Source organism: Podarcis pityusensis, assembly GCF_964106645.2.
Source record: "Podarcis pityusensis genome assembly, chromosome: 3".
Classification (NCBI taxonomy): domain Eukaryota; kingdom Metazoa; phylum Chordata; class Lepidosauria; order Squamata; family Lacertidae; genus Podarcis; species Podarcis pityusensis.
The window spans coordinates 91,628,390-91,655,442 of NC_138026.1; the positions used below are offsets into that span (position 1 = coordinate 91,628,390).

A 27,053-nucleotide genomic window follows, 5' to 3' on the forward strand; every position below is an offset into this window, starting at 1 on the left:
TTCGGAAACCAAGGCGTGGCTTCCCATTGGCTGCAGGAAGCTCCTGCAGCCAATCGGAAGCCCTGGAAGCCCCATCGGATGTTCAGCTTCCAAAGAACATTCACAAACCGGAACACTCACTTCCAGGTTTGCGGCGTTCAGGAGCCAAAATGGACGAGTACCAAGGCGTTTGACAACCAAGGAATGACTGTATGGGAAACCAGCCTAAATTACTCAGGCTTAACTTAAGGTGGAGTAAAGCACACCAGATCCAAACTCCATTCAGGAGTGGGGCTGCTGCCAGATGAGCTGCCCTAAACTTGGCAGAGGGAAACCAAGCCTTGGGGGGAAAAGATTATTGCCCAGTGTCTAATGAATCCCAGCTGGCAAACTCTTCCCTGTGAAACAGATACTTGGCAAAGTTTACATATACTCTGCAAGGTTTACATTTCAATTCTAGATGTTGCTTTAAAAGCTGGCTAAAAATATTTTAAATAAATATAAATGATATATTCTACGCCTTTTGAAACAGATTACCTTCAGTAATTATTTGTAATGGCACTGGTGCTGATGATCTTACCTACTGGACCTGAAAGGGAGCAGCAGAGGTTGCCTTGAAAATGTGACCTGGGTGCACGCTCTAATGACATGTGTTGTGCATGCCTATGAATGCAACCCTAACATAGGATGCGTATGACATCCTTTAAAATGCTTTCACTATCCTTTGGTTCATAATCGGGGACCAAGTAATAACTGCATTTCGGAGCAGGGGGCAGTTTCCCCTTTGACTGGCTACTGACATCACACACACACACACACACACACACACACACACACATACACACTCTCCTCCTCCCAGCATTCTGTGGCTTAGATTTACTTGCTTGAATCAGTCAGAGAAACTGGTCTGTTTTGTACCTGTTCCCATCTGAAGGCAGACCTGTTTAGGGAAGCTTTTAACGTCTGATGTTTTATTGTATTTTTAATATTTTGTTGGAAGCTGCCCAGAGTGGCTGGGGAAACCCAGCCAGATGGGCGGGGTATGGATAATAATAATAATAATAATAATAATAATAATGGCGGCTGACTAGAATTTAGATTGTGGGGAACCTTTGGTCCTCCAGATGTTGCTGAACTACAATTAGAAGTATAAAATCATAGAATTGTAGAGTTGGAAGAGAACCTGAGTGCTGTCTAGTCCAACCTCCTGCAATTCAGGAATCGTGGCCAAAGCCATCCCTGGGTGGGCTTGAATCACCAACCTTCTGGTTAATAGCCAGATGCACTGACCCATTGCACCACAGTAGGTCTTGTTGGCTGGCTTGTGGGCAAACCAGAAGTGTCATTGCTGAGCGGTCAAAGAACCCCCACAGAACTCTGGCTACATTTCCCCTTAGAGCCATTAGTGATTTCCAGTTGCTGAAAGCAAAAAGTATGTTTTCCCACCAGCAGGAAAGTTAACACCATATAAATGAACATCCTTTCATTTAATCATTTTCATAATGGAAAAACACGTAGGAAAAAACATGGAGCCATTTAACAAATCACATGCTTTTCTTGTCCTTCCTCCAAAATCTCAGGTGGCACTCATGGTTTGCACACACATACACTGCCCTTGCCTCTATCTTGTGTTCACAACAACCCTGTGACAAAGACTGGACTCCAGAAAGTTTAACTGGCCCAAATTCACCCAATGGGCTTCATGGCCAAGCAAGGATTTGAACCCAGGTCTCCCCAGTGCAATCGATCTACACCTTATGAGCCTGAACCTGAGATCAGGGGTTTTGATCAGCCCTGGCTAGAGGTGACTGAGGGCAAACAATGCCCAAGAAGCTCTAAACAGTGATGGCATTGGTTCACAGATTTAAGGACAGTAAATTTAACTTCCTTTTGAGAGCCAGCGTGGTGTAGTGGTTAAGAGTGGTAGACTCGTAATCTGGGGAACTGGGTTTGCGTCTCTGCTCCTCCACATGCAGCTGCTGGGTGACCTTGGGCCAGTCACACTTCTCTGAAGTCTCTCAGCCTTACTCACCTCACAGAGCGTTTGCTGTGGGGGAGGAAGGGAAAGGAGAATGTTAGCCGCTTTGAGACTCCTTCGGGTAGTGATAAAGCGGGATATCAAATCCAAACTCTTCTTCTTCCTTTTCTCATCTTGGAATGTTGAGGTGCAGGGTTGATTCCTTTCTCCCAATTAATGCTTAGAATATATGTAAGACTATCTGTGTGCACCCTGGGAGTGTTGGGCACAAAAGCTAGGAAACAGACAGAAGCCACAGCTCTACTGCACACGGGCTACAGAATGCAATCTGTTGTATATACACGTTTCCAGAGTACAGTAACATTTAGTGGCAGTGTCTTCTCAGGGAGCTGGTAGGGGGAGACTTGCTCTTTCTCCACTTACTATACAACAAGACTGAAAGATTTGTTATTAGAATATCTGAGAAACTGTGCCTCCCACTCCCACCCCAGAACAAAGCACCCTCATAAAACCAAGGAGTGATGATGGATCTTGGCAAGAGCCAGCTTCTCCCGTCCTGGCTGACAACAGATCCAAACTTGTTTTCAGCATTCAGCAGGCAGAAGATGGCAGGATGCATAAACAGCTGAGCTTGAATCACCTTAACAATGACATAGAACGTACAAAAGCAGCAAGCAAAATCTCAGGATGGCTGAGGAAAACTGATTGTCAACGAGCACCATTAAAAACTACATACACACACACTCAAGAGAGCAAGAAAGGCCTCAGCTTGAACCCTCCTGCACCCAAGAAATAGTCAAGGGGTGTCTCTTGGGAAACAGGTTGTCCCATCCAACTCTTGCTTTTACATCTATAAATGTATCTATAAATATTTCATTTGCTTCTTTGATATTCACACCAGAGCCGTTTCCTCAGCAAATCACAAAGGAGGCGAAATGCTTCCAAGTGTTCCCCACCTGCAGATGGAGAGAATGGTAACATCTCTAGCTAGCAGGTCCCTTTCCTTTGATGTTTTGCTCCATTGCCATCCTCCTCGGTGACATCTCAGCCTAGCCAATGGCTCCCCTCCCGCTTTTGGAATGGCTTGCCTGTCACGCCGGAGCATTGGCTGTGCTAGTCCGAAAATCCACAGGGCAGCGCCTTCACAGTGGAGTTGGCTGTCAAAGTGATCAGTGAAGGTCACTCTCTGCCGCTCTGCACCTCCGCTCCGCTGGACAGAGGAAAAAGAAGGACAAAAACGAAGTTATCTTTGTGCTTCATTGGTGCCAAACCGCATCACAAGTGCTGAGGGATCCTATGTTCGTTGTACCCTGTGAGAGGCAGAAGAAGAATGTTCCCACAGGTTATTTTGTAGTTGAAACTCAAGTGAAAGCCATCATGCAAAATAATACCAGTAATACTCTTGTGGTCCCTTTGAGCCATAAGACTCCAAGGGACCAGCCCCCTGTGGGATTGCATGGAGCTGGTGTGAAGGTATAAATCAAACAGAGGAAGCGGAAGGCATCTTCAGAGGGATCATTGTGCAAGACGGTGTGCATTGCGTAGTTCTGTGACTGCAATGAGTGCACAAATGTTTTGCTTTTATCTGCATGGTTTTGTTTCTTTACGGAGTTTTGTATTAAGACTAAACAGATAAAATTCACATAAGGCTAAATGAGCAAAACATGACTACTACTACTACTACTACTACTACTACTTCTACTAACTATTTCCAGCATAATTCATGTGCAAGTAGTTACTGGATCACTTAGGAATACATTCCAAGTGAGCCAAATGTTACATGAGAGGAGTCTTTTCAGTGTACTTCTAATGATTTCCTAACAAAACAAAAACTAGTCTGCAACAAGAACATTTGAAAGCTAAGAAAATCTTTGGTCGTATAACACTTGAACATATTAGAATAGCTTTTACATTATCCCACAGAAATGTAAGTATTACTACCAGGGAGTAAAATATAACCAAGTGAAGGAAAGCAAAATTACTTCACAGGGTCAGAAATTTGAGCATGTAGAACATGCACATCCCAGTTATAAATTGGGAAGAGGACCCCATCTTATACTCTAGATTTCTGATGGATTTTACCTTAGAAAACACAATACTAAGTTATTAGTGTACAGTAAAAATAAGAAAAAGAGGTGTGTGGGAGAAACATACCTTGTGAAACTTTTGTTGTTCATTTAGAGAATGTGAAAGAAACATAAAAAGAGAGAAAAGGAAAGACGTAACTATCAGGAATATTCAAAGCACATCAATAACGGAAAAACACAAGCAAGTAAAGTGATAAGCAATTAAACAGAAATTTACTACAATTAAGAATGGGCTTGCAAAACTAATAGAGGATTTCCCCCCAGCTCCATAAATTGCAAGAACTTACATTTGGTTTTTATGAATGAAGTAACCACAACAAAATTATAAATTTAAAAGCTTGTGCCTACTTCAAGCTAAGACAATAAGACTTGGTGCATGGAGAACAACTTACTTAGCAGCACAACTATGTCATGCATGCATTTTAGTTAAGAGAAGTGGACATAAAACAGAAGGTACAGGAGAGCACTACACAAAGTTCACTTTTAAGACCTTGAGCCTATGCAGACTTGATTGGAAGCAAGGGCAAAGTGATACACATTAGGGCAAAGAAACACAACCTCACATGTACAGTGATGGTATCTGAGCTGGCAGCAGGGCCACCATCTGGGGTGGCTATGAGGCGCCCCAGAATTTTTTCAAGAAATATTGGAGGTATGGTCATGTTGACTTGCCCTGTCTGCTAGTACAGAAACTGCAAACTTCCGTGTGATTCTTCTTCCCATTTGTAAACAGAGAACAATGACAGCAACACCACTTGGGGAAAAGGGCAAATAACTGAGAAGTGGAGGGCTGTATGTCACAGTATCCAACACGGTTTGAGTTGAAATCACAGAAAGCCTTGGGAAAAGAGGGCGCCTTAAATGGCAGGTGTCTCATCAAGATGAACTTTAAGCCCCAATGCAGAGCTGCCTTTCCCCAGCTCTTAAATATGCACATTCTCTTAACATTAGGTCTACCTCTCAGACAGAAAGTGAAAACAAATGCATGTGGTTGGAAATTCACACAATGCATCATTTCTGGGTCTGTGCCTCTTCAGAAAGTTGGTGTGAGGTAGGTAGCAAGCTTCAACGCTCCTTCATTTCAAAAACTCCCTGCCAGTAGAAAGCTAGAATGTGCAAAAAAAGTAAGGTCATCTTTCTTGCTAGCTTTCCAGGAGCAGATGAAAAATTAAAAAGTCATTGAAACGTGATATTCTCCTTCTGAAATGGTAGTGTAACAGGAAGACTTCGTTGCGTGGTGCTTCCACACATGGGCATCAGCACGTAGATCCACATTGTGTGCCCTCTCGTAGTGGATGTCATTGAAGGCATTTTCTGTGGCAGTTCCTAAACTGTGGAATTCCCTTCCTGACGGTGCATCTGCTGCCTTCACTGTATAGCTTTCATCATATCTCTTTATTCTGCCCCTTGACACCTGAAATACACATTTTTAGGACCCACTTTGTTTTCTCTGATTATAAATTACTTTAACAAGAGTTGAATATTGTATTTTTATATTGCTGTACTCCACCATGGAGACCTTATTGTATAAAGTGAGTAAGAAGTCCTTTATTCTTATTTTTTCATTATTGTTAATAGAAACAATGAATGCTTGAATGCACAGAGGCATGGCAAAGCCCTTCATATGCATGCCCTCTAGAGGCCTTCCACCTCCTGTCCAATGAAATGATCAAAATACTTAGAAAGAAGGCAGAAACTGGGTTCACTAATAGGCCAAATTTGTTTTCTGATCTGTTTCTTTCCAGCTGACATATACGAGTGATACAAAATGAACATTTTTCTTAAAAAGAGAAAAAGAAAGATACACGAGCTGCTTGCATACAGAAGGCTTAGTCAGGCACAGTTTTAGACAGATAATTGGTTCTATTAATTCATTGTGTGTCTCTTATCAAAAGTTGCTGTCCACCCACCTTCACACATGAAAGGGTGGCAGACCTGTGTTGCCGTGGCTCTCTGGAAGAACAAACGTGGGCATGGGCTTTTTGAAGCTCCGTACAGTCATAAAAATATAGCAGCCCTGTAATAGCTGTCAGGTTCAGAGACCTACGATTACTCTAGGGCTGAAAAGTGGACTGCAAGATTGCAAATTAACCTCTAATTACTACTCCCTAATGCAGGCGTAGCCATCACGGTTCCTAACAAATCCTTTAAATCAGGAGTCTGCCACCCGTTAGCACCTAGCTGACACTCTAAATCAGTGTTTCCCAAAACTGGATCTCCAGCTATTTCTGGACTACAGTCCCCATCATCCCTGACTGCTGGTCTTGCCAACTAGGGATGATGGGAGCTGTAGTCCAAAAACACCTGGAGACCCAAGTTTGGGAAACCCTGCTCTAAATAGTGGGGAACTCCAAGCATGAACTCTCCCCACTCAAAAATTCTGGCCCTACTTTGAGGTGGGTATGTCCCTCTCAAAAACAGTTCTGTGAAGCCTGATGTTGTACCCAACTGGGAGAGCAGAGTAGGTCAAACCATGTGCCTTTTATCAAGGAGAAGGAAGAGTGGATGGGGCAAGGATGCAAACTCTATATTTAGCCCTTGCAATCAGATCCCACCAACAGGACAAACCACAAGATAATAGCCTTAGCTTATTGTTGCCAGATGGCAAAGCGGTGAACTTCCTCAAGCCCATAAAAAGAATGAAAAAAGAGGCTATTGCAACTGTACTTACTGGCAAGAATGACCATGTCCATTCCCCAAAATATACTCATGATCCAGCCAACCATCACAATCGCTGTGAGGATCTGAATCAGAGCTGCTGCAATGTTCAACCAGAACACACAGCAGATGTGCCTGTCGGGGAGGTCGGTCCGAGCTCCACACAACACCGTGAAGGCAGACACAAACGTCCCTGTGGAAAGAAAGAGCATCAGTGAGGATGTGGAAGGAAGCAGGTGAGGGTCACATGCATGCCAAACAAAACGAGAACATATCAAACCAGCTTCATTTCATTTCATTCCTTTATAGAAGTATTAACACACCGTTAGTTTATGTTTTTTAAAAAACACAACCACCACCACCGCAGTTTACAAAAGCGGTAAATAAAATCATACCATAAAAACTACATAGAATTGTAGAGTTGGAAGGGATCCCCAAGGGTTATTTAATCCAAACCTCTAAATGCAGGAATCTTAACCAGATCATTACATGACAGATGGCCATCTAGCCTCTGCTTATAAACCTCCAAGGAAGGAGAGTCCGCAACCTCCTCAGGGAGTCCATTCCACTGTCAGACAGCTCTTGCTGTCAGAAAGTTCTTCCTGATGTTTAGTTGGAATCTCCTTTCTTGTAACTTGAAGCCATTGTTTGGGTCCCACCCTCCAGAGCAGGAGAAAGCAAGCTTGCTACATCTTGCATGTGACAGCCCTTTAGACATTTGAAGATGGCTATCCTATCCCCTCTTTTCCAGGCTAAACATAACTAACTCCCTTAAACGTTCCACATAAGGCTTGGTTGCCAGGCCCCTGATCAGCTTGGCTATCCTCCTCTACCAGGGAAGGCTGGCGGGTACAGGGAATGGAAAACTCTTTTGCAGGTAAAACTGAATCCCCAAATGTGTTTGATCATGTTAATAAAACACAGAGCTCTGTAGCTGTGTTATATGAAGAACTCTTTGTCACTTGGTCACAATCAATTTTAATTTTACAGGTAGGTAGCCGTGTTGGTCTGCCTTAGTCGAAACAAAATAAAAAAAATTCCTTCCAGTAGCACCTTAGATACCAACTAATTTTGTTATTGGTATGAGCTTTCGTGTGCATGCACACTTATCTGAAGAAGTATCTGAAGAAGTGTGCATGCACACGAAAGCTCATACCAATAACAAACTTAGTTGGCCTCCAAGGTGCTACTGGAAGGAATTTTTTTATTTTGTTCCTTCATAAAGGCTAATACTCTGCCCGTAGAAGATACATTTTATAGGAACATGTTTTTGATAGGGTGCATTTGATACAAGTGGTACAAAACATACAATAGTTTTTTATAAAAAAACACCTGAAGGAATTGTTGTGAGCACTTTAAACTTCTGGGGAAAGAAAATGGAAAAGCAGGATCAATGGACTGGAAGAGACACCCCTGCCTCCATAAATTTCAGCCATGGCAAACCCACCAAATCTGCAGTCTACTGATAACATGAATATCTAAGCATCCAAGGAACATACACAACATTAGGGTGAAGACATGGACTAATCTAGCGCCTTAGGTTCTTTTTTTTTTTTTAATATATATTTATTCAAGTTTTTCAATACATAAACATATTTAAACAAATAACATTAATTATTTGACATCTTTTCATCATTACTTTGGACTCCCCCACGCCTCCCGCACACACTTGCATCGTTAAAGAATTGTTTCCAAACAAATTATCATTTTGTTCATAATCTTGGATTTGATCATTAGCGTATAGTTTAAACTTAAGTCTAATTTAGTGGTAGACAATTACTTCTACTCTGACATCCCAATCAACATTCGGCCAAATTACAATACTTTTGCAGATAAGTCTTGAATTTCTTCCAGTCTTCTTCCATCCTCTCTTCTCCCAAGTCTCGAATTCTGCCGGTCATCTCAGCTAATTGCATATAGTCCATCAGCTGCATCTGCCATTCTTCCAGCGTAGGTAGATTTTGAGTTTTCCAGTTCTTAGCAATCAGTATCCTTGCTGCCGTTGTTGCATACATGAAAAATGTTCTGTCCTTCTTTAACACACTCTGGCCGACAATGCCCAAGAGGAAGGCCTCCGGTTTCTTAGTAAAGGTGTACCTAAACACCTTTTTTAACTCATTATATATCATCTCCCAAAAGGCCTTCACTCTCGGGCAAGTCCACCAGAGGTGAAAAAAGGTTCCTTCATTTTCCTTACATTTCCAACATTTATTGTCAGACGAATGGTATATTTTGGCCAATTTGACTGGGGTCATGTACCATCTATATATCATTTTCATTACATTTTCCTTCAAAGCATTACATGCAGTGAAGTTCAGCCCAGAGGTCCATAACCTTTCCCAGTCTTCAAACATAATATTATGCCCAATATCCTGTGCCCATTTTATCATTACCGATTTGACCATTTCGTCTTGTGTGTTCCATTTCAGCAACAAATTATACATCTTTGAAAGTACTTTAGTCTTAGGTTCTAACAGTTCAGTTTCCAACTTTGACTTCTCCACCTGGAATCCTAACTTTTTGTCATTTTTAAATACTTCTTTAATCTGAGCGTAGTGTAACCAGTCTCGCACTTTATCTTTCATTTTCTCTAAACTCTGCAATTTCCAATTGTTACCATCTCTTTCTAATATCTCCCAATATTTTGGCCAATTGGCCTCCATATTGGCTCTTTTTCGGGCCTTAGCCTCTAGGGGTGACAGCCACCTCGGAGTTTTATTCTCCAATAAGTCTTTGTATCTTATCCAGACATTAAATACTGCTTTCCTGACAATATGGTTCTTAAAGGCCTTGTTTGTCTTAACCTTGTCATACCATAAATATGCATGCCATCCAAATGCATTATTAAAACCTTCTAAATCTAATACATCCGTATCTTCAAGAAGTAGCCAATCTTTTAGCCAGCAGAAAGCTGCCGCTTCGTAATACAGCTTTAGGTCTGGCAGGGCAAAGCCCCCTCTTTCTTTCGCATCCGTTAATATCTTAAACTTAATTCTGGGCTTTTTGCCCTGCCAGACAAATTTGGAAATATCTTTCTGCCACTTCCGGAAGCACTCTGTCTTGTCTACAATCTGTAGTGTCTGAAACAAAAATAACATTTTTGGCAATACATTCATCTTGATGGCAGCTATTCGGCCTAACAAAGAAAGTTTTAATCTTGACCAACTATCCAAGTCTCTCTTAATTTCTAACCAGCATTTTTCATAGTTATCTTTAAATAAACTCAGATTTTTTGCTGTTATGTTTACCCCTAGGTATTTCACTTTCTTGACCACCGTTAACTCTGTCTCCCTCTGAAACCGTTCCGACTCAGTATCTGTCAAATTTTTCCCCAATACCTTGGTTTTTTGTTTATTTAATTTAAATCCCGCCACTCGACCAAAGTTTTGAATCAGTTGTAATACTCTTTTCGTACTAGATTCCGGCTCCTGTAATGTCAGAACTAGGTCATCTGCAAACGCTTTAAGTTTATATTGTTTCGCTCCGACCTGGATCCCTTCCACCAGCCGATCCCCTCTAATCATATTCAGGAGCACTTCCAGAACCGAGATAAATAGTAGTGGGGAAATCGGACAGCCTTGTCGTGTACCTTTTTCAATTTTGAACTCTTCTGTAACCACATTGTTAACTATCAGTTTAGCCTTTTGTTCTGAATATATTGCCTCAATCCCATTCTCAAACCCCCGTCCCACTCCCATTTCTTTTAGATTCCCTTTCATGAATTTCCAGGATATGTTGTCAAAGGCCTTCTCCGCATCTATAAAGATTAAAACTGCTTTAGTGTTTATGTTTGTTTGCAAAAGTTCCAATATATCTATGATGTTCCTTGTATTAGCATACATATGTCTACCTGGGAGAAAGCCTGCCTGGTCTTTATGAATTACTTCATTTAGAACTTTCTTGAATCTACGTGCCAAGACATCTGCAAATATTTTGTAATCCACATTTAAAAGGGAAATGGGACGGTAGTTCTTTAGTTGTGTCTTTTCACTTTCCGATTTTGGTATCAATGTGATAAAAGCTTCTTTCCATGATTCCGGCGCCTTCTTCCCCTCCATAATTTCATTGCTGACCTCCAACAATGGTTGTATCAGGTAGTCTTTCAGTGTCTTATAGTAGATGGAGGTCAGCCCATCTGGCCCTGGCGATTTGCCCTGTTTCATGTTCTGGATGGCCTGCTCAATCTCTTGTCGTGTTATTTTACCATTCAAAATTGTTTTGTTTTCTTCTGACAGCTTTGCTAATCCATTTTTCTCCAAGAATTGTTTAATCTCAATTTCATCTTGTGGCCTTTGAGTATATAACTTTTTAAAATATTTCTGAAAACACTTTCTGATCTCTCCAGGGTTCTGGATGTTTCTTCCTTCAATCTCTAGGTTTGTTACCGTATTTAGTTTTTGTCTCTTCTTCAACTGCCAAGCTAGCAGTTTTCCACATTTGTTAGCCGATTCAAAAGTTTTTTGCTTCATTATTTTAATCTTCCATTCTATTTCCTGATTTATCAATTTAGAATATTGTGCTTGATAAAGTTTAATTTCTCGTAGAATCGGCTGGGACTTTGGGTTAGATCTTAACTTCTTCTCTAGCTCTTTAATTTTTTCCAAAATTTTGTCCTTCCTTTCATTCTGTGATCTTTTCTTTATGGTATTCTGTTGTATCAGGAACCCTCTCATCACGGCCTTGCTTGCGTCCCATATAGTTCTTTTTTCCACCCTGGTGTTCATATTAACCTCAAAGTAGTCCTTTAGAGTTTTTTGGGCCTTCTTTACAATCTCTTGGTCTCTAAACAGGCCATCATTCATCTTCCATCTAAAGGAGCCGGTTGGGATCAGTGTCATATCCATTCTCAGTGCGTTGTGGTCGGAGCATGTCTTTGGGCAGATTTCCACCTTTCTAATCTTAGGTGCCAGACTTCTAGTTATCCATATTTGGTCAATTCTTGTCCAAGTCAGTTGGGCTTCAGAGAAGAATGTTCCTTCTCTTCCCAGGGGGTTTCTCACTCTCCAAATATCAATCCAGTCCATATTGTCAGTCATTTCAAAAAAGGTCTTTGGTAGTCTTCCCTCTTTAGTAACATTTTGATTCTGTGACTTATCCATATTGGTTGATACGACTCCATTCATGTCTCCCATCATGATGATGTTGTTGTAATCCAGATAATCCAGCATAGTCTCATGCAACTTCTTATAAAAATCCGATTTTCCTTCATTTGGGGCATAGATTCCTAATATCAAAATTTTTTCTCCTTGATGTTGTATTTCTATTGCCAAAATTCTTCCATTTTCATCTTTAAACAGAAATTTAGGTGAAAGGCTCTCTTTTGCATAAATCACTACGCCTCTCTTTTTGACTATGTCAGAAGATATAAATTCCTGGCCGAGTCTTTTATTTATTAACACTTTTCTGTGGAGCCTAGTCACATGTGTTTCTTGTAAACAAATAATGTCCAATTGTTCTTTTTTTAAAATGTGAAAGATTTTTCTCCTTTTCTCCGGACTGTTGCAGCCATTTATATTCCAGCTCAGAAGCTGCAGAGACATCCTGAATAAATCTGGTTATTCTTGCTGGGGTGGTACCTTGTTCTCCGGTCCTTGAGGGTCCGAGGGCGCAGGCTCCCCTGAAGGTTCGGGCCCTGGTGCTCCAAGTCCTTTGTGAAGATCTTCTCCGTGTGCTTCCAGAAACTTGTCTCTATCCTCCACTGTTCTAATTTTGATCTTTTTCCCTCTGAAAGTAAAAGATAATCCTTGAGGAAACTCCCACCTGAAGATAATTGAGTTGCTCCTCAACAATCTTGCTAGTTCCGTGTAGTCAGATCTAAGGTCCAACAGTTGTTTAGGGATATCCTTGTAAATTTCAATTCTCTTGTCCAGAATGTCCAGTGACTTCCCGTAGTGCAGGCCCAAAATCTTATCCCTTTCCTCCTTGGATCTCAGTATAATCAAACAATCTCTGGGCTTCTCTTTCCTCCTAAATCTTCCAAGCCTGAAAGCAGATACTATTTTAAAATCTTTTTCCTCTAACTTCCAAAACTTGGAAAATTCTTTGGTCAAAAACTCAATTAAATTGTCTTCTTCTCCTTCTGGTATTGACCGTATCCTCAAGTTGGCCTCCCTGTTCCGCAGCTCTGTCATCAAAAAGTGAATCTGATGTTCTCCAACTTGTTTGCTGAGTGGTCTAACTTCTTTCTCCAATTCTCCCAGTCTTTGACTAGTATCCTCAGCCAATTTCCGGTTTTCACCTACAGCCTCCTTCAACTCTCCAATGGATTGGACATTCTGTGCAACTTGTCCAGTTAATCTATTCAGACTTTCTGTATTCTGGTCAATTTTAGCCGTTTGCAAATCAACCTTTCTATCCAAAGCCTCCAATTTTTCAAAAATTTTATCTAAAACAGAAGCACTCCCTCCTGAGGCCATGTCTTCCAATTGTAATTCTTCCGTTTCTCCCTCCCCTGCCTGTGACAGGGAAGCCGCCTCTGTCTCAGGAGGCAAAGTGGAAGGCAAAGCAGGCACAGATGATCTACGCTGTGAGGCTGCAGATAAAGTTAAGGTTGTTTGTTTGGTTCTTCCCCTTTTCCTTGTTCCACTCATTCCAAAGTTATCTAAAGACCAAGGTCAAACTGAGTTGTTCCCATGAGAATGTAGAAGCCCAGATGCAACAGTCAAACAGAAGGCCGGGAAAAGGAAAGTAAAACACAGTCACTGCTGTAAGTCCAAAATCCTCTAGAGGGAGCTTAAAATGTCTTAAGGGAGAAAGTCAAGTCCAATTCAAATTTATAGATCTAATTCAACATCCAACGACCTCCACAGAGTTAAATTTTTACAGAGTATACGTAAGGCAAAACAGTGTTTCAGACAGTGCCTAGACTGCAGATGTTTCAAAATAACAAGTTCCAGCTCAGAATGTTTCAAAGTCTAAATTCAAAGTATCCAATGTTGCAGACTGGTGCTCAGTTACTCAGGCAGCTCCAGCACCTGGGATTCTTATTTAATTTGTAATCCACTGGTTCAACAGAAGAAAGATATCCTTGTTCCCAAATAAGTCCAAAAGCAAACAGCTTAAAATCTCTTTGCCCTGGTAGCTATTTTAAATAGGTGCCAGCAATTGATTAAAGCATCGCTTTTAGTCTCCACTCCTCCTGTTCTTTGCTTTCAAGTTCAATGTTAGCGGAAGACGGGCTTCCTGTTTATCGTCACTCCGCTTTCAGCCAAATTCAAGGTTTTAAAGGTCTCCAAAAATTCTTAAAGTCCAAATTACTCACGAGTTGCAGCTTTTCCGAATTTGAAGATTGCAGGAAGAAAGGTCAGTGCTCACCGGCAACAGCAACGCGGCTTCGCTCCGTTGATTGCGCAACGACCCACAGCGCCGCTACCCCCTCCGCGATCCGGAGCCCCTTACGGGGTCCCTTCAACGTTTTGGGGGCTGCTTCTGACGCCCGCCGGGTCCCGAGACTACAGGCTGCTGCCGCCTGTAGTTTTCCTTAATGGGTCTCCGCTTCGCCCGTTTTCAGCGGAGCTACCCTCTCCTTACAAGGATCGGGCAGCCATTGCCGATCGCGCCGCCTCCGGAAGTCCTAATCTAGCGCCTTAGGTTCTTTATTGCTGCTATGATTTTCAGTTATTGTTTTAATTCAACTGTCCTGGAAAAATAGTATCAGAGGAGGCTTAAATCTTCTAGTGCTCATTTCCTAATATAGCAGAGAGGCAGGTGGGTGATCAGGCAGAGGTGAAAGCAGTGTTGGATGTGAAGCTTCAAGCACTTTAATTTTGGGGGAGGTGGATGCTCGTCTCCCAGGCCTCTTGGGAAAGACAACCTACTTAAGAACTCCCACCAGTGAGAGGGGGGAAAATGTGCCATCCCTGCTCATTTAAAAAACCTCAAACCTTTTGCAAACTCAAATTAAGTTGCTTTCTTCTATTGTATAATATCTCAAGACACTCCCCCCTCTTTTCCTGCTGTTGCCTTTATTTCCAACTCCCACTTTCTCCAAACTCTCCTCAAGCTAGTTTAGAAGCACTGCAGAGAAAAAGAGTGGGTGGGAGCCGCTGAGGTCGAAGAAAGCAACTCTATATTGAAGCTGGAAGGTGGTAGTGGGAAGAAAAGATGGGGAGACTCTTCTCTTAATGAGACAATATCCTTGAGGGCTTCATTTTCACAAGACTGAACAGCTGTAGAAGCCCAAGGGTGAGATGATGCATTTTATAAGCAGTGCCTGCTTGTAGGTGGGGGGTGGGGTGGGGTGGAGGAAGAAATTCAATTCACTTAATATTTAAATATGAATTTACTTAATTCGCACTTTCCGAAACAATAAGCGAATCAAAACACAGCCGTTCTTTGAATTCCACCCATCTCCCAATTTTGCGGTGCAGTTCTCCAGACACATAATGTGTACAAAAAATTGCACATACTAGGGTAAAGTGTACTTAAAAATGCGTGTTTTACCAGAATATGAATGTGTTAATTGCCAAAATCGTTTTGCAAAATTGCACACAAACATGTATATAAGGGGAAATGTGCACTAAAATGCAGGTGAATTTTCATGAGAAAAACAACAACAAAAAGCAGAATTTTTAAAGGCAGAATCAGGAATTCAAGACGACCAAGCTGCTTTAAACTGTGCCCCTAAATGACCATGTGTGCAGCCTGGGAGTTTATAAGTGTGTGGTGTCATATTGTGTTTTTACTACTTTTTGTTGGGAGCCGCCCAGAGTGGCTGGGGCAACCCACTCAGATGGGCAGCATGTAAATTAACAACAACAACAATACTTGAAATGCAGTGATCAGTGAGTGAAGTCAGAGCTGGGCTTAGTAAGTGAATTCTTTGGACATCAGGCAATAGGAAACACAGGGGTCCTAAAGAGGTACCCCCCCCTTTGCGCTTTAGTGCACTTTCCCTGCTTTCATTTTATTTTCAAGTCCTTGAAATCTCCATAGCTTGCTCCTTTTCCTCTATCAACAAGGATGCATCTTTCCTGTGGTGGGCTCATCTGTGACCAGGTAGTTCCTAGAAGTTGGTGTTTTTTTTTGCACAATACTACACAGTAAGTATGGGTGGGTTAAAGAACCCCCACCACCACCGAAAGGCAAATGTGAAAACTTAGGCTTAGCTATGTGTCTCTTGTAGTGGATAAACCAGAAGCGTTGCTGAATAAGTTTTATATTGCAGAAGGCATGGTTCATAGTTTTTCTCATGCCCCCCACAGCAGTCATTTTGTGACTGATGCCCACAGCACTCAATCAAAATTTGAGATATACTGTACCTACTGGCCCCAAAATATTGTTGATCCCTGTATAAAAATTCAGTCTTTAAAAATGTGTCCCATTATTACCAACCTCATAAACAAACATCTGTTTATACCTTGGAGTGGGGGAAGGGGAAAAAAGTCATGGGGAAGTTTAAAAAGATTCATGTTCTTGTTTGGTTCCAGTTAGGCAACATACTACTTCACAAATTGAGAGGTTATACCTTTGGAAAAAGAGGTAAATGAGATGCAAAATGCAACACCTAATTGCTAACGTAGTGGTAGGTGTTACTGAATGACTCAGCCACTGGCAGTGAGCCAACTCTCTGGTTCTTTGACCCAGTGCTGCAGTTTCTACTTGATACCATGTTTGGTTATATTGCTGTTCTAAATGTTTGTGTTCTTACTTCCCCACACGGTCACAGCAGGTTAGAATGACAAGCGCTGGTGCAGATTCTTCCGAAAGGCTTCACTCATATAAATAAATGTTTGGTCCCCTCACCTCCACAAATCACAGAGAAGGAAAAGTGATCTTCCACGAGTGTCGCCCTTACACAGCTCATGTAAGCAGACTTCCTCCCAAGAGGAGTTATTTTCTTGGGTATGCTGGCTCCAGCTCTAATGAACTTTTCCGACACCAGCACTTCAAATGTTATTCTTAGCGGTATACTAACGTTAGCTGATTCAGAGCCAAGCAGGGCATTCTGTCATTCCCACATAACACTGGAGAGTAGACCTGCAAATGTTTTAGCACTAAAAAAAATAGCTTCATAAGCATACACACACACACACTTGTGTGGTACAGATGAACCACACTTAGCCTCTGAAGAAGTAATCTTTCAAAAGGTTGGACTCACCCACGTTTACTGTGTAATATTGTGCAAAAAAAATAACTTCTAGGAACTACCTGATCACAGATGAGCCCACTCCAGGAAAGATTCTTTCAGCTGTCAGCTGTGATGATATGGTAAGGGCCCCTTAAGATGACCTGTTTATTGAACAGTCATCCCTATTTGCTTGCAGAAAGCTTGTGCAGAGATTATATACAATGCCAATTCTCTGAGCTCCTGTTCCTATTTGTTTGCAGGGAGGTTATACAACAGGGAGCATTAATCCAGATTTGTGTACATGGTGGTTGTTTGGCTTTCCATCGACTGATTGTTTCCCCATCATATCCAGAATTCTGTTCCCGGAGTGGCTAACCTAATATTTCCAAGAGCTGGACATGACTGCAACCCCCCAGCAAGTGGTACTCAGAGGCACACTAGTCAGAGTAGCCATATTGCCTTCCGTGGATATAGTACATATTGTCTCTGATACTGGAGGCAACATGGCTGTCATGACTAACAGTCATTGGTAGCCTTATTTCCTATCAATTTGGCTAATCCTCTACATCTTGTGGTAGCAAGATGTATGTGCTGTGTGAAGCCACACTTACTTTTGTCTGTCCTAAATTGCCTCAGTATCATTATTGTTTTTATTAACTTACCATATAGGAACATTCCCTATATTTGCTGTTTCCTGGCCACTTATGGCTGAAAAAGGATGTCCTAATAACTATCACTGCACTGACAGTCAGATCTCTCAGGTATTATCTACAGTGGTACCTCCAGTTACGAACTTAATTCGTTCTGGAGGTCTGTTCTTAACCCGAAACCGTTCTTAACCTGAGGTGCACTTTCGCTAATGGGGCCTCCCGCTGCTGCCACACCACCGCCGCACGACTTCCACTCACATCCCAGGGTTAGCGGAGTTCGTTACCCAAAGCGTTTGTAAGGAGAGTGGTACGTAACCCAAGGTTCCACTGTACTGTGAGGCATTGACAGAGACACTCCAAAACTGACTGTGCTCTTGACTGAAAGTAGTCTTTCTGGTGGTTATTTGCAACAGTTAACTCCTCTTGATTGGTCCAAGGTTTGTACTCCAAACTATCAGTCAAGGGCTTGACTGGAGTTTGCTCTTTTCAGGGATTGCTATCAAATCACTTAGGAGGCCTTCATAAATGGAATAGGGATGTGCATAAGGAAAGCACATCACAAACTGAGTTAAAACATGAATAGCTCAGTCAGCAGAGCATGTGACTCTTAATTTCAGGGCCATGGGTTCAAGCCGCATGTTGGGCAAAAGATTCCTGCATTGCAGGGGGTTGGAATAATGACCATCGTCATTATTCTACAATTCTACAACTCCAACTCTACAATTCTATGATTCTATTATCTCTAAGAGTCAGTGCCATAAGAAATGCAGATAAAAAGAAATTATTAAGTGAAGTGGAAAGTGGGGAGGGACCCAAGAAGAAAAAAGTACCCGAAAAGATGTGATGGATTCCAGGTGTTGATACTAAAACCTCTTTCCGGGGGTTTGTTTGATATAAATCTAGGTGTCTTTCTTAAAACAAAATCAGTCAAAAGTAAACAGAGCACAGTGGGGGTTTTTTGGAATGGAGCCGTACCCTGTGCCTCATTGTCTCCTCACACACAAGCAGCCTTGAGCACTTTTTAAAATAAATATGTAATGTAAAGGTGAAAGAGAAATGCTAGAAAGAATTAAAATAAATAATCCAAAGTTTGAATGAAGATTTCAGAATTTATGCTTCTGCTGGCTTCATCCCTATGTCCCTTCAAAAAGCAAATATTGACATTGAGTTATTTTGAATTCCCTATTAATATAAGCTGTATAGCAGAAGCCTTTACACTAAATGTCAGAACTGAACATACTGAATACAGGCATCCCCCCCACTTATGTGTGATTGACTTGTGCAATGATCATGAATATGCGTGGCACAGGGGAATGAATGAATGAATGAATGAATAAATCCAAACCAGGAAATAGCAAGAGAGTGCTGGAGAGTCCTTGTGGCTCACGAGGAGACCCTCCACAGAGCCCAAAGAGGATTTCAGTGAGAGCGGAGGAAGCCTCAGTGACACCAAAGGCACAGCGGGGCTTTGTTTAGGCTGCTCAGCCTCCCTGCCCAGCAGCTGATGCACAGGATAGCGCAGCAGCAGCAACAGCCATCGCTTTTCAGCATGACCTCCGGCCTCCAGCCTGCCCCAGAGCTTCAACTCTAGTTGAAGAGAGAGTTGTATGGAGCAAGAGAGAGCAGGAGAGCAGAAAAGAATGAGCATCTAAATAGTCCTGGAGTCAGCAAATTATCCATCCCTGACAGAAAATGGCATGAGAGAGAGATAGTTCTTTGTTGTTGCTGTGGTGGCGATCCATCTGTCTCAAGCGACAATGGAATGCACCTCCTGGGGTGAAGTCAAACTGCTGTACTAACAGCACTGAAGTGACCTCCCTGGGGTACAAGCCTAGGCAGTGTGTATGGAGGTCCTGGGCAGCCCCAACAAGAACACCCTGCTCTGGGCCTTGCTGATGTGGCCCAAAGGAAAGCAGAGCAATACTCCAGCTTGGCTGAGGGAGTTGCTGGAAGGAGGCATACAAGGCGCTATCCAACCATCTTAGGGTCTCCACTCCGGATTTGTGTAGGCTTTGCTCCTCAGCCTTTTCTTCCCCAGTGAGCAGTTGAGCTGCCAAATTTTGTTCTAACTGCAGCTTCCGGGGCAGCCTTTGAGAGTAGCCCCACAATGCTACAATATTCATTTTAAAATGCCAATAGAATACCACATTGTTTGAAATAAAATGTTGGTACTGTATGAAAAAGTAGCATGTTATGTTGTCCAGCAGACTTGGTCACTCCTAATGTGCAGCTGACTGATTACCTCTGCTGAATGGTAACTGAGAATGGAGAGGGCACAGATGCTGTGACCAGATTCCCTCTGAAGTCAAGTCTGTATCTCTTCCAGAAGTGCCACAAAATCTTTTTATTTGAGTTGGCTTCTGACAAATACATTTAACCCGATAGTGCAGGATGGAGTACCTTTTTCAGTTCCAGGACCACATGGTGATCACATGCCGGGGTGGCTGCGACCAAAAGCCAAAGTGACATGTACAGTTGTACCTTGGTTGACGAACGCCTTGCGATTCGAATGTTTTGGCTCCCGAACGCTGCAAACCCAGAAGTGAGTATTCCAGTTTGCAAACGTTCTTTGGAACCCCAATGTCCAACGCGGCTTCCGCTGCTTCCGATTGGCTGCAGGAACTTCCTGCAGTCAATTGGAAGCCATGCCTTGGTTTCCAAACATTTTGGAAGTTGAATGGACTTCCAGAACGGATTCCATTCGACTTCCAAGGTACCACTGTACTTTTCTTCAGGAGGCTACAGTCCAGCTATGCAAAAAACCCAAATACAAATCAGAGGTTTATATACACACACACGCAGCCGGGTAAGTAAAATACATTATGGCAGTGCAAGGGCACATGATGACAGGAAAAAGCACTTGAGCAAGGTGTGGGGCAGGGCCAATGTGGGCTGCCCTAGAGGAGGGCTGCTGCTGGGGCAGAGTCCTAAGGGCCAGATAGAAAAGTCTGGAGGGCCACATTTAACCCCCAGCCTTGAGGTACCTCACCCCCATGGCAGTGATTTCTAGATGCAATTCTTTATCTTTATCTTAAAACCTTACTATGTTCTGAGTTTCTTCACTTGAGACAAATCCCAAATCCATGTGGTGGGAGAATTCCAAGTCCAAAAATAAGTATGACCAAGAACTTCCAGCCAAAATATGTTGCCTGGTGACTCTTCCTTTTTTCTATGTTAGCAAGGAAAAACACGGGTTAAAAGGAAAACAACAAAGATGTGGGTATCAGGCACGGCCATGGACTTTTAGAGAAACCGCATCAGTATGTTGTTAAAGCAAAGCTTCTTCTCCCAAAAGTCAACAGCCCAGCTGGCAGCAACAATGAAACACAGAAGAATGAATGATAGGAGATCCATTTCCAGAGCATGTAATCTAAAGGATGGTTCCTGTATCTGCTTTTCTGCATGAGAGCAATGCCTTCCCTGCAGCCCCTTTGTTGGTTATTATCAGCCATCTAAATGTCTCTGTTTCATGAAACTAACAGCCCAGATGACATTCTATGGCTTATAGCCCATCACAGCCATCAGATCCCAAAATGTCTGTCCTATTACAATTCACTGCTGATACAGGAGCTTGTTTCTATTTTCTCCCTTTTTATAGCCCACAGACCTCAATCGTTTTCTACTGACAGACATCCCACTGCTCTGACTATGAGCACACTGTTTTACAGTTTTGCTCTAATAGCCTACTTGCTTTAAAAACAACCGCACTTACATGCCCCCTTCTATTTAATAATGCTCAAAGCTGCTTCCAAAAATAATGTAAGAGCCATTTTAAAAAACCCTTCCAAACATGTTAACAAAAAAATAGCAGAGCCAGTAAAAAAAAATTGCCAGCAACATTAATATTTAATTTATTATTTGAAATATTTACAGGCCGCCTTTCAGAACTGAACTGTCTCAAGGTATAACTGGATGGCATGCTGGAAGGGCTGGGGAAATCAAAAAGCATTCACCTGGCACTGTAGGAACATCAAGTTTGGCACCAGTCAAGCCTCCCTAGGGAGACATTTTGCATTCAGAGCACCGCAATTGAAAAGGCCGTCTCCCCAGTGCTGCCCTGTCTAATGTCAGAAGATGGGAAGACTCGGAGGCTTCCAGTGAAGATCTTTGCATCTAGGTTCATGCAGGTAAAAGCAGTCCTAGAAATACTTTATAGATAAGCACTTTAAATGAGGCTTTTTCAATGCATTAGACAACCAGCGCAATGCCCCAACCCACCCTGGCTGGGAAAAAGTCAACTCACTAATATAAAGAATATTAATACACACTTTAGTTTCATACACACAGGGTGTGACCTATGCTTCCACTGTGCTAGCTTACTTTAATTTGTACAGCAATCTACTTTTGTTTGGACCTTCCAAGACCTTCTACATCCCCCATGAAACTTCTCAATCTTTTCATATCTTAGATTCTCTGTCCCCAATATTGGTTTTCATCTTTTACAGGGAAGAGTCAGAAAAGAAAGGTGGGCAGATGCATTCTGCTCTTGAACAACTCACCTCTGGACTTTTGATTCCTAAGAAGTATGAGTAGATGCATTATTTTAGGGTTGCTATATTTGACAAAGTGAAAATCTGAATGCAAAAGTTGTAGATTTTGGGCAAAATTGCAAACAAAACTGACTTTTAGAGCTATTATAAATGAAAATCTGCAAAAACGACACTGCTGACATGGGTTGCCATATGTCTGGATTTCCCCCAGACATTTTTGTCGCTTTCTGCCCAGACACTGCTTCCAACTGCAATATTCTGGGTATGTGCGGAAAATTCTGGATGTATGGCAACCCTAATGGCCCGTAAGATCAGAAAGACTTGGAAGTGAACAGCCTCAGACTTAGTGACTAAGCCTAGGAGATCCACTTTTATAGATGAAAATCTCAATGCATTATCTGGGTCACATCAGTTTGATTCTGAAAGATACTAGGAACTGTAGTCCCAGTCCTTCAAAACTGTAAAGCATTCATTTATGTTATCAGTACTGGAGTTCCACTGATCTTATAAAGGCTTTTATTTTATGCAAGTACTTTTTAAAAAGTGAAAGTTAATTTCTAAGGTAAAAGGGCATTGGAAAAGGGCATTCTTAGAAAAGGATACAGGATCAACATTAAAGTGTAGATTTAAGAAATTGCTCAAGGGCAGAACTTTGTATCTTGGCAAACACATGCTGTGTTTGCAGAAATGTCATGTGAACTAGGGATGGGGGCTTGCAAGAGAAGATACTTAATCGTTTCTACACCAGGAAGTCTTTCCTGCAAATAACCCCCAGCCTCAAGAATCAGCAACACAAAAAATAAGGTTGGAATTCCTATGTTTCTTCCTATGAAGGATCTGCTTTAAGGTTGCCTGAATTAATTAATGACTGTGAAATACCCTATAGGATACTCAAAGATTCCATCTTGCCTACAAAGCTTCCCCTCCACCCCCAAACCAAAAACCTATATATGCAATCTTTTTAGGAGGTCTATCCTGTGCACTGAGAACCCTTTTTCTGCTGGCTATTCCAGTACGTACCCCATTCCCCTGAGGACACACTACACTGGAAGCTCAGAAATTATGGAACCTACACAAACATTATCTTAGAAAAACCCATAAATGCATTGTTTTTTATATCGAGCCTAAAACATACTAGAAGCTTTACAACTTTAGGATGCCCAGGCCACTTGAAAGGCAAGGCAGATAGTAAAACATGAGACTAAGAAAAAAATATTAATGTACAAAAAAACACCCACACATACATACACACATGGGGAAAGTATATGCTTTCTTGTTAGGCAGCCCAGTCTAGAACTAATCCATGCAACATATTCCAATATAAACAAACAAAAAAAGGACAACCCATTCTAGTGGATTGTCCTGAAATGAAGATTTCCTATTAGGGTTAAGGAAACTCAAGCAAAATAGAGGGGGCAGATATTTATCAGTTGTTTTCTTTGTCTAAAGCCAGAGGTCATTATAAGCCTGACCTTTATCAGCAGCACCAGACAAACTGTACATATTCATAAATATATCTGGCTTGACTTCCTGGAAGAATTTCAACACTTAATGAAAAAATTAAGATATGCTTCGGGATCCATTGTTGGGCATGCTAAAAAGAAAGAAAGAATCGCAGCTATAGGAATGTTCCATTTGTATGAACATTTAACAGTATACAGCTGTTTAGCGGTAAAAACAAATGTCCGGATTAGAAATCCATATTGAAGGATGCAGACTGAAATACAGATATACAACTTTCATGTACCTGGTTTACCTTGCTTTCATTTGAATGGTATATGCCTGGTTTCTTTGCATAATCCAGGGCAAATGTGTTTTAATATTTGATATCACTTCTCATTCATTAACCTCTTCATTATCTAAAATATGAAAATTAGACTTACGTCAAAGTTACCAAAAGTAAATCCAATTGGCCAGACTGCCCATAGTGCTTGGCAGCTATACTATGATGTCACTGAGGACAAATTAATTATTATTAATTATTATTATTATTATTATTATTATTAATTATTATACCCCACCCATCTGGCTGGGTGGCTTGCAGCATATATAAAACATAGTAAAATATCAAACATTTAAAAAACTTCCCAATACAGGGCTGCCTTCAAATGTCTTCTAAAAGTTATGTAGACTAATAATCCTCTCACAGTCCCTCATGTCCAAGTATGGGAGGAAGAGCAGAAGGAATGAATTCCCAAAGCCCAAGGAACTGGGCTGGTGCTCCCTGCCATGCTAGATTATAGAGGCAGTTTCACCGCCTACTCTAGTCACACATAGTTATCAACCAGTGACAAGTTGGATGAAATGAGGATGCACATCCCATTGAAAGAAACCCAGTGCAGATGACCAACTTTCAGATGTATATCCCCTTTTCATTTTGATTCAGCTAGTCAACTAAATACAACTAAATAAGATGAAGGAGAATCTGCTTAGTTGCATCAACAATGGGGACACATTCCACTTTCTCTACCCTTAGACACCTGCCTCTTCACAATTTGTTTTGCACCCTTTCCAAAAGGAATGTGTGAAGTTACCATAAAAGGGGACACATTTCACAGGGAGAATGAAAAAAAGGTGTGGCATGCACTCCCATTTTGGCTCAGATCTACACACATGGGTGTGAAAGGTAAGGCAGCATCAGAAAGGATGTGGCTACAAATACCAAGGGTAACATGTGAATCTGGCTATTTTCCTACATACTTTACAACCTGAATATTTATTATTATTATTATTAGTCCTTTTTCTGGGGGTATGCAGGAGTACGCATACCCCTAAACATTTTGTGAATCTAATTTTGGCCTCAATGAGGTGCGGTATTTAAATGTGAGTAGGAAAATGAGAATATCCCAAAACATTTTTTTTAAGAAAAGAAGCACTGATGATTATTATTAATTTATTACCTGCCTTCAGATGCCTTCTAAAAGTCTGGTAGTTGTTTGTCTCTTTGACATCTGGTGGGAGGGTGTTCCACAGGGTAGGTGCCACTACTGAGAAGGCCCTCTGCCTGGTTCCCTGTAACTTGGCTTCTCACAGCGAGGGAACTGCCAGAAGGCCCTCGGCACTGGACCTCAGTGTCCGGGCAGAACGATGGGGGTGGAGACGCTCCTTCAGGTATACTTAGACCGAAGATGAGATGGGAGTGCACAAACCCAGTGCTTCACTCAAAATTGTTGCAGCTTGAACACATAGCACTGAACTAGGGTTTAGTGTTACATGAGAATCTACAGTTTTAAATAGTAAAGGTTGTGTCCATTATCTACCGCTTCAACGGTCTCAGGTAGGAGCAGTTTGAATGATAATTATGACCCAAATAATATTGTAACATTTTAAAGATTTGTCCCCCACCCTTCAAAGTCCTTAACTCCCTTCGAAAAAAAGATAAAAGTTTTGCTTGCCAAATGCTGTGGATTATTAGCAACCAGTGTACACACCTATTTATAATGTTTGGACTTTTCTGTATCTAAATTCAGAAACCTCTGTAGCAATGTATTTTCCCCTGATGAGCCAGATGAAGGTAGTTTGTGACCTCCTTTGCAGCCTAAAAGAAGAACTGTAACCTGGCTAGAAACTCATATCAGTGTCTACAAGGCAAGTGGATTGTAAACCTTTTATATCAGCTAAGTTGGGGGGGCCTTCTGTCAGATTCCTCTACTCCCAGCCCACAAATATATTTTTGCATGTAGTTTTGACAAATGTGTACATTTCTGCAAGCAATTTCCCTTAATATAATGCATTTGTATGCTATTATCCACTAATAGGTTCATTTTTTGATCATGGATATATACATTTTTCTGAACAATGGTCGGTCGGAGAACTGCACTGCAAAATTTGAGTAAGTGTGAATTTGGAAGGATGGTTGCATTTCAGCTCTCACATTGTTTTGGAAAGTTCAGATTTGAGAGATTCGCCTTTAAGTATGAGCTGAATTGAATTTCTCCCACATCCCTACCTCCCACGGAGTTTGCAACTCAATTCACATTTCGTACACCCCTTCACCGTACACTTGCAATAGCTGCAGTGAAATGTGAACAAATGAGGAGCTCTCTCCTAACCCTTGCCCTTTGATAGCTGGCCTTCTTCAATCACTGTTATACAGCTATAACCATTAACACAGGTGATAATATAATAGTTATGCAACACCTGAGCTATAAGAACTTCACAGCACTGTTCTCTACTTTTGTATCAAGATCTATCTCTGCTCATGGCCTTCCCTCTTCAAGTCCCACCACCCTCAGCTGTCTGAAGCTCTCCTTGTTCTCAAATGACTCCACACTTTCATTTGGAAAAATTACGTGATGCCTCCTCTTGCTTCTTTCAACTCCCTCCTCAAAGCTTATACCTTCCATGAAGCCATAACGCAAACCCCTAATACCTACACCCTGTAATTGTGATAATATATTAACTGAAATAAACACACAGCCTTCTGTTGTTTGTGAGTTGTCCGGTAGCTTTCCATTTTGTATTGTGTCTGTCAGTTTGCATGCTGTTATTTTAGCTTATAAACCGCCTTGAACACATTGGCAGAACAGTGTTATATGCGTTTATTTTTCCCTAATTTATATCCCGCCTTTCCTCCAAGGAGCTCAAAGTGGTGCACTTGGTTCTCCCCCAGATAAATGAATGCAACACAAAGAATATTCGCCAGTGGCAGTTCCAGTCTTGAGACACAAGTGTACACCACAAACAGAAGCTGCAGGCTCTTTGCACCACTGCAAGCCAACTTCAGTGTGAGGTGGGAAGCATCGAAGCTGCTGTTCATGGAGAAGGAGTCACATGGCCTGCAGCCAACAAATAAGAAGCAGGTGTCAATTGGGGCAGTTCAATGCAGAATGTAAGAAAAGCCCTGTGTGATGGGGCCAAATACACATCTAGCACAGCTTCCAGTTTTTACAGTGGCCAACCAGATGCCTATGGGAAGCCCATAAGCAGAACCTGAATGCAACACTCTTCCCACATGGGTTTTGCAGCAACTGATGTTCAGAGGCATATGGCCTTTGGCAACGGAGGTATATAACACAGCCTTCATGGCTAGTAGCCATAATGGTTGTGTGAACTGGCTTTCAGCTGCCTATTAACAAGTAATACTCCTGTCTTCTCTGCATTGGCAGAGCCTGTCAAACTCTGAAAGATTCTCACAATTCC

The 27,053-nt window shown here is 41.7% G+C and overlaps 1 protein-coding gene across 2 annotated transcripts in view; it reads right to left on the minus strand.

Annotated features, from left to right (window-relative positions):
- Positions 1 to 1,451: 1,451 nt before the first annotated feature.
- Positions 1,452 to 27,053, minus strand: part of STUM (stum, mechanosensory transduction mediator homolog) — a 43,380-nt gene continuing 17,778 nt past the window's right edge. Inside the window, exons 2-3 of one of the 2 annotated variants that reach the window (XM_081000340.1) lie at positions 6,707 to 6,895; positions 1,452 to 3,267 (exon numbers count right to left, since the gene is read on the minus strand). In XM_081000340.1, coding sequence (XP_080856466.1) covers positions 3,233 to 3,267; positions 6,707 to 6,895 — 224 coding nt within the window. In that variant the 3' untranslated portion in view covers positions 1,452 to 3,232. The remainder of the gene's footprint in view (positions 3,268 to 6,706; positions 6,896 to 27,053) is intronic. The other variant, XM_081000339.1, reaches the window with a different exon arrangement.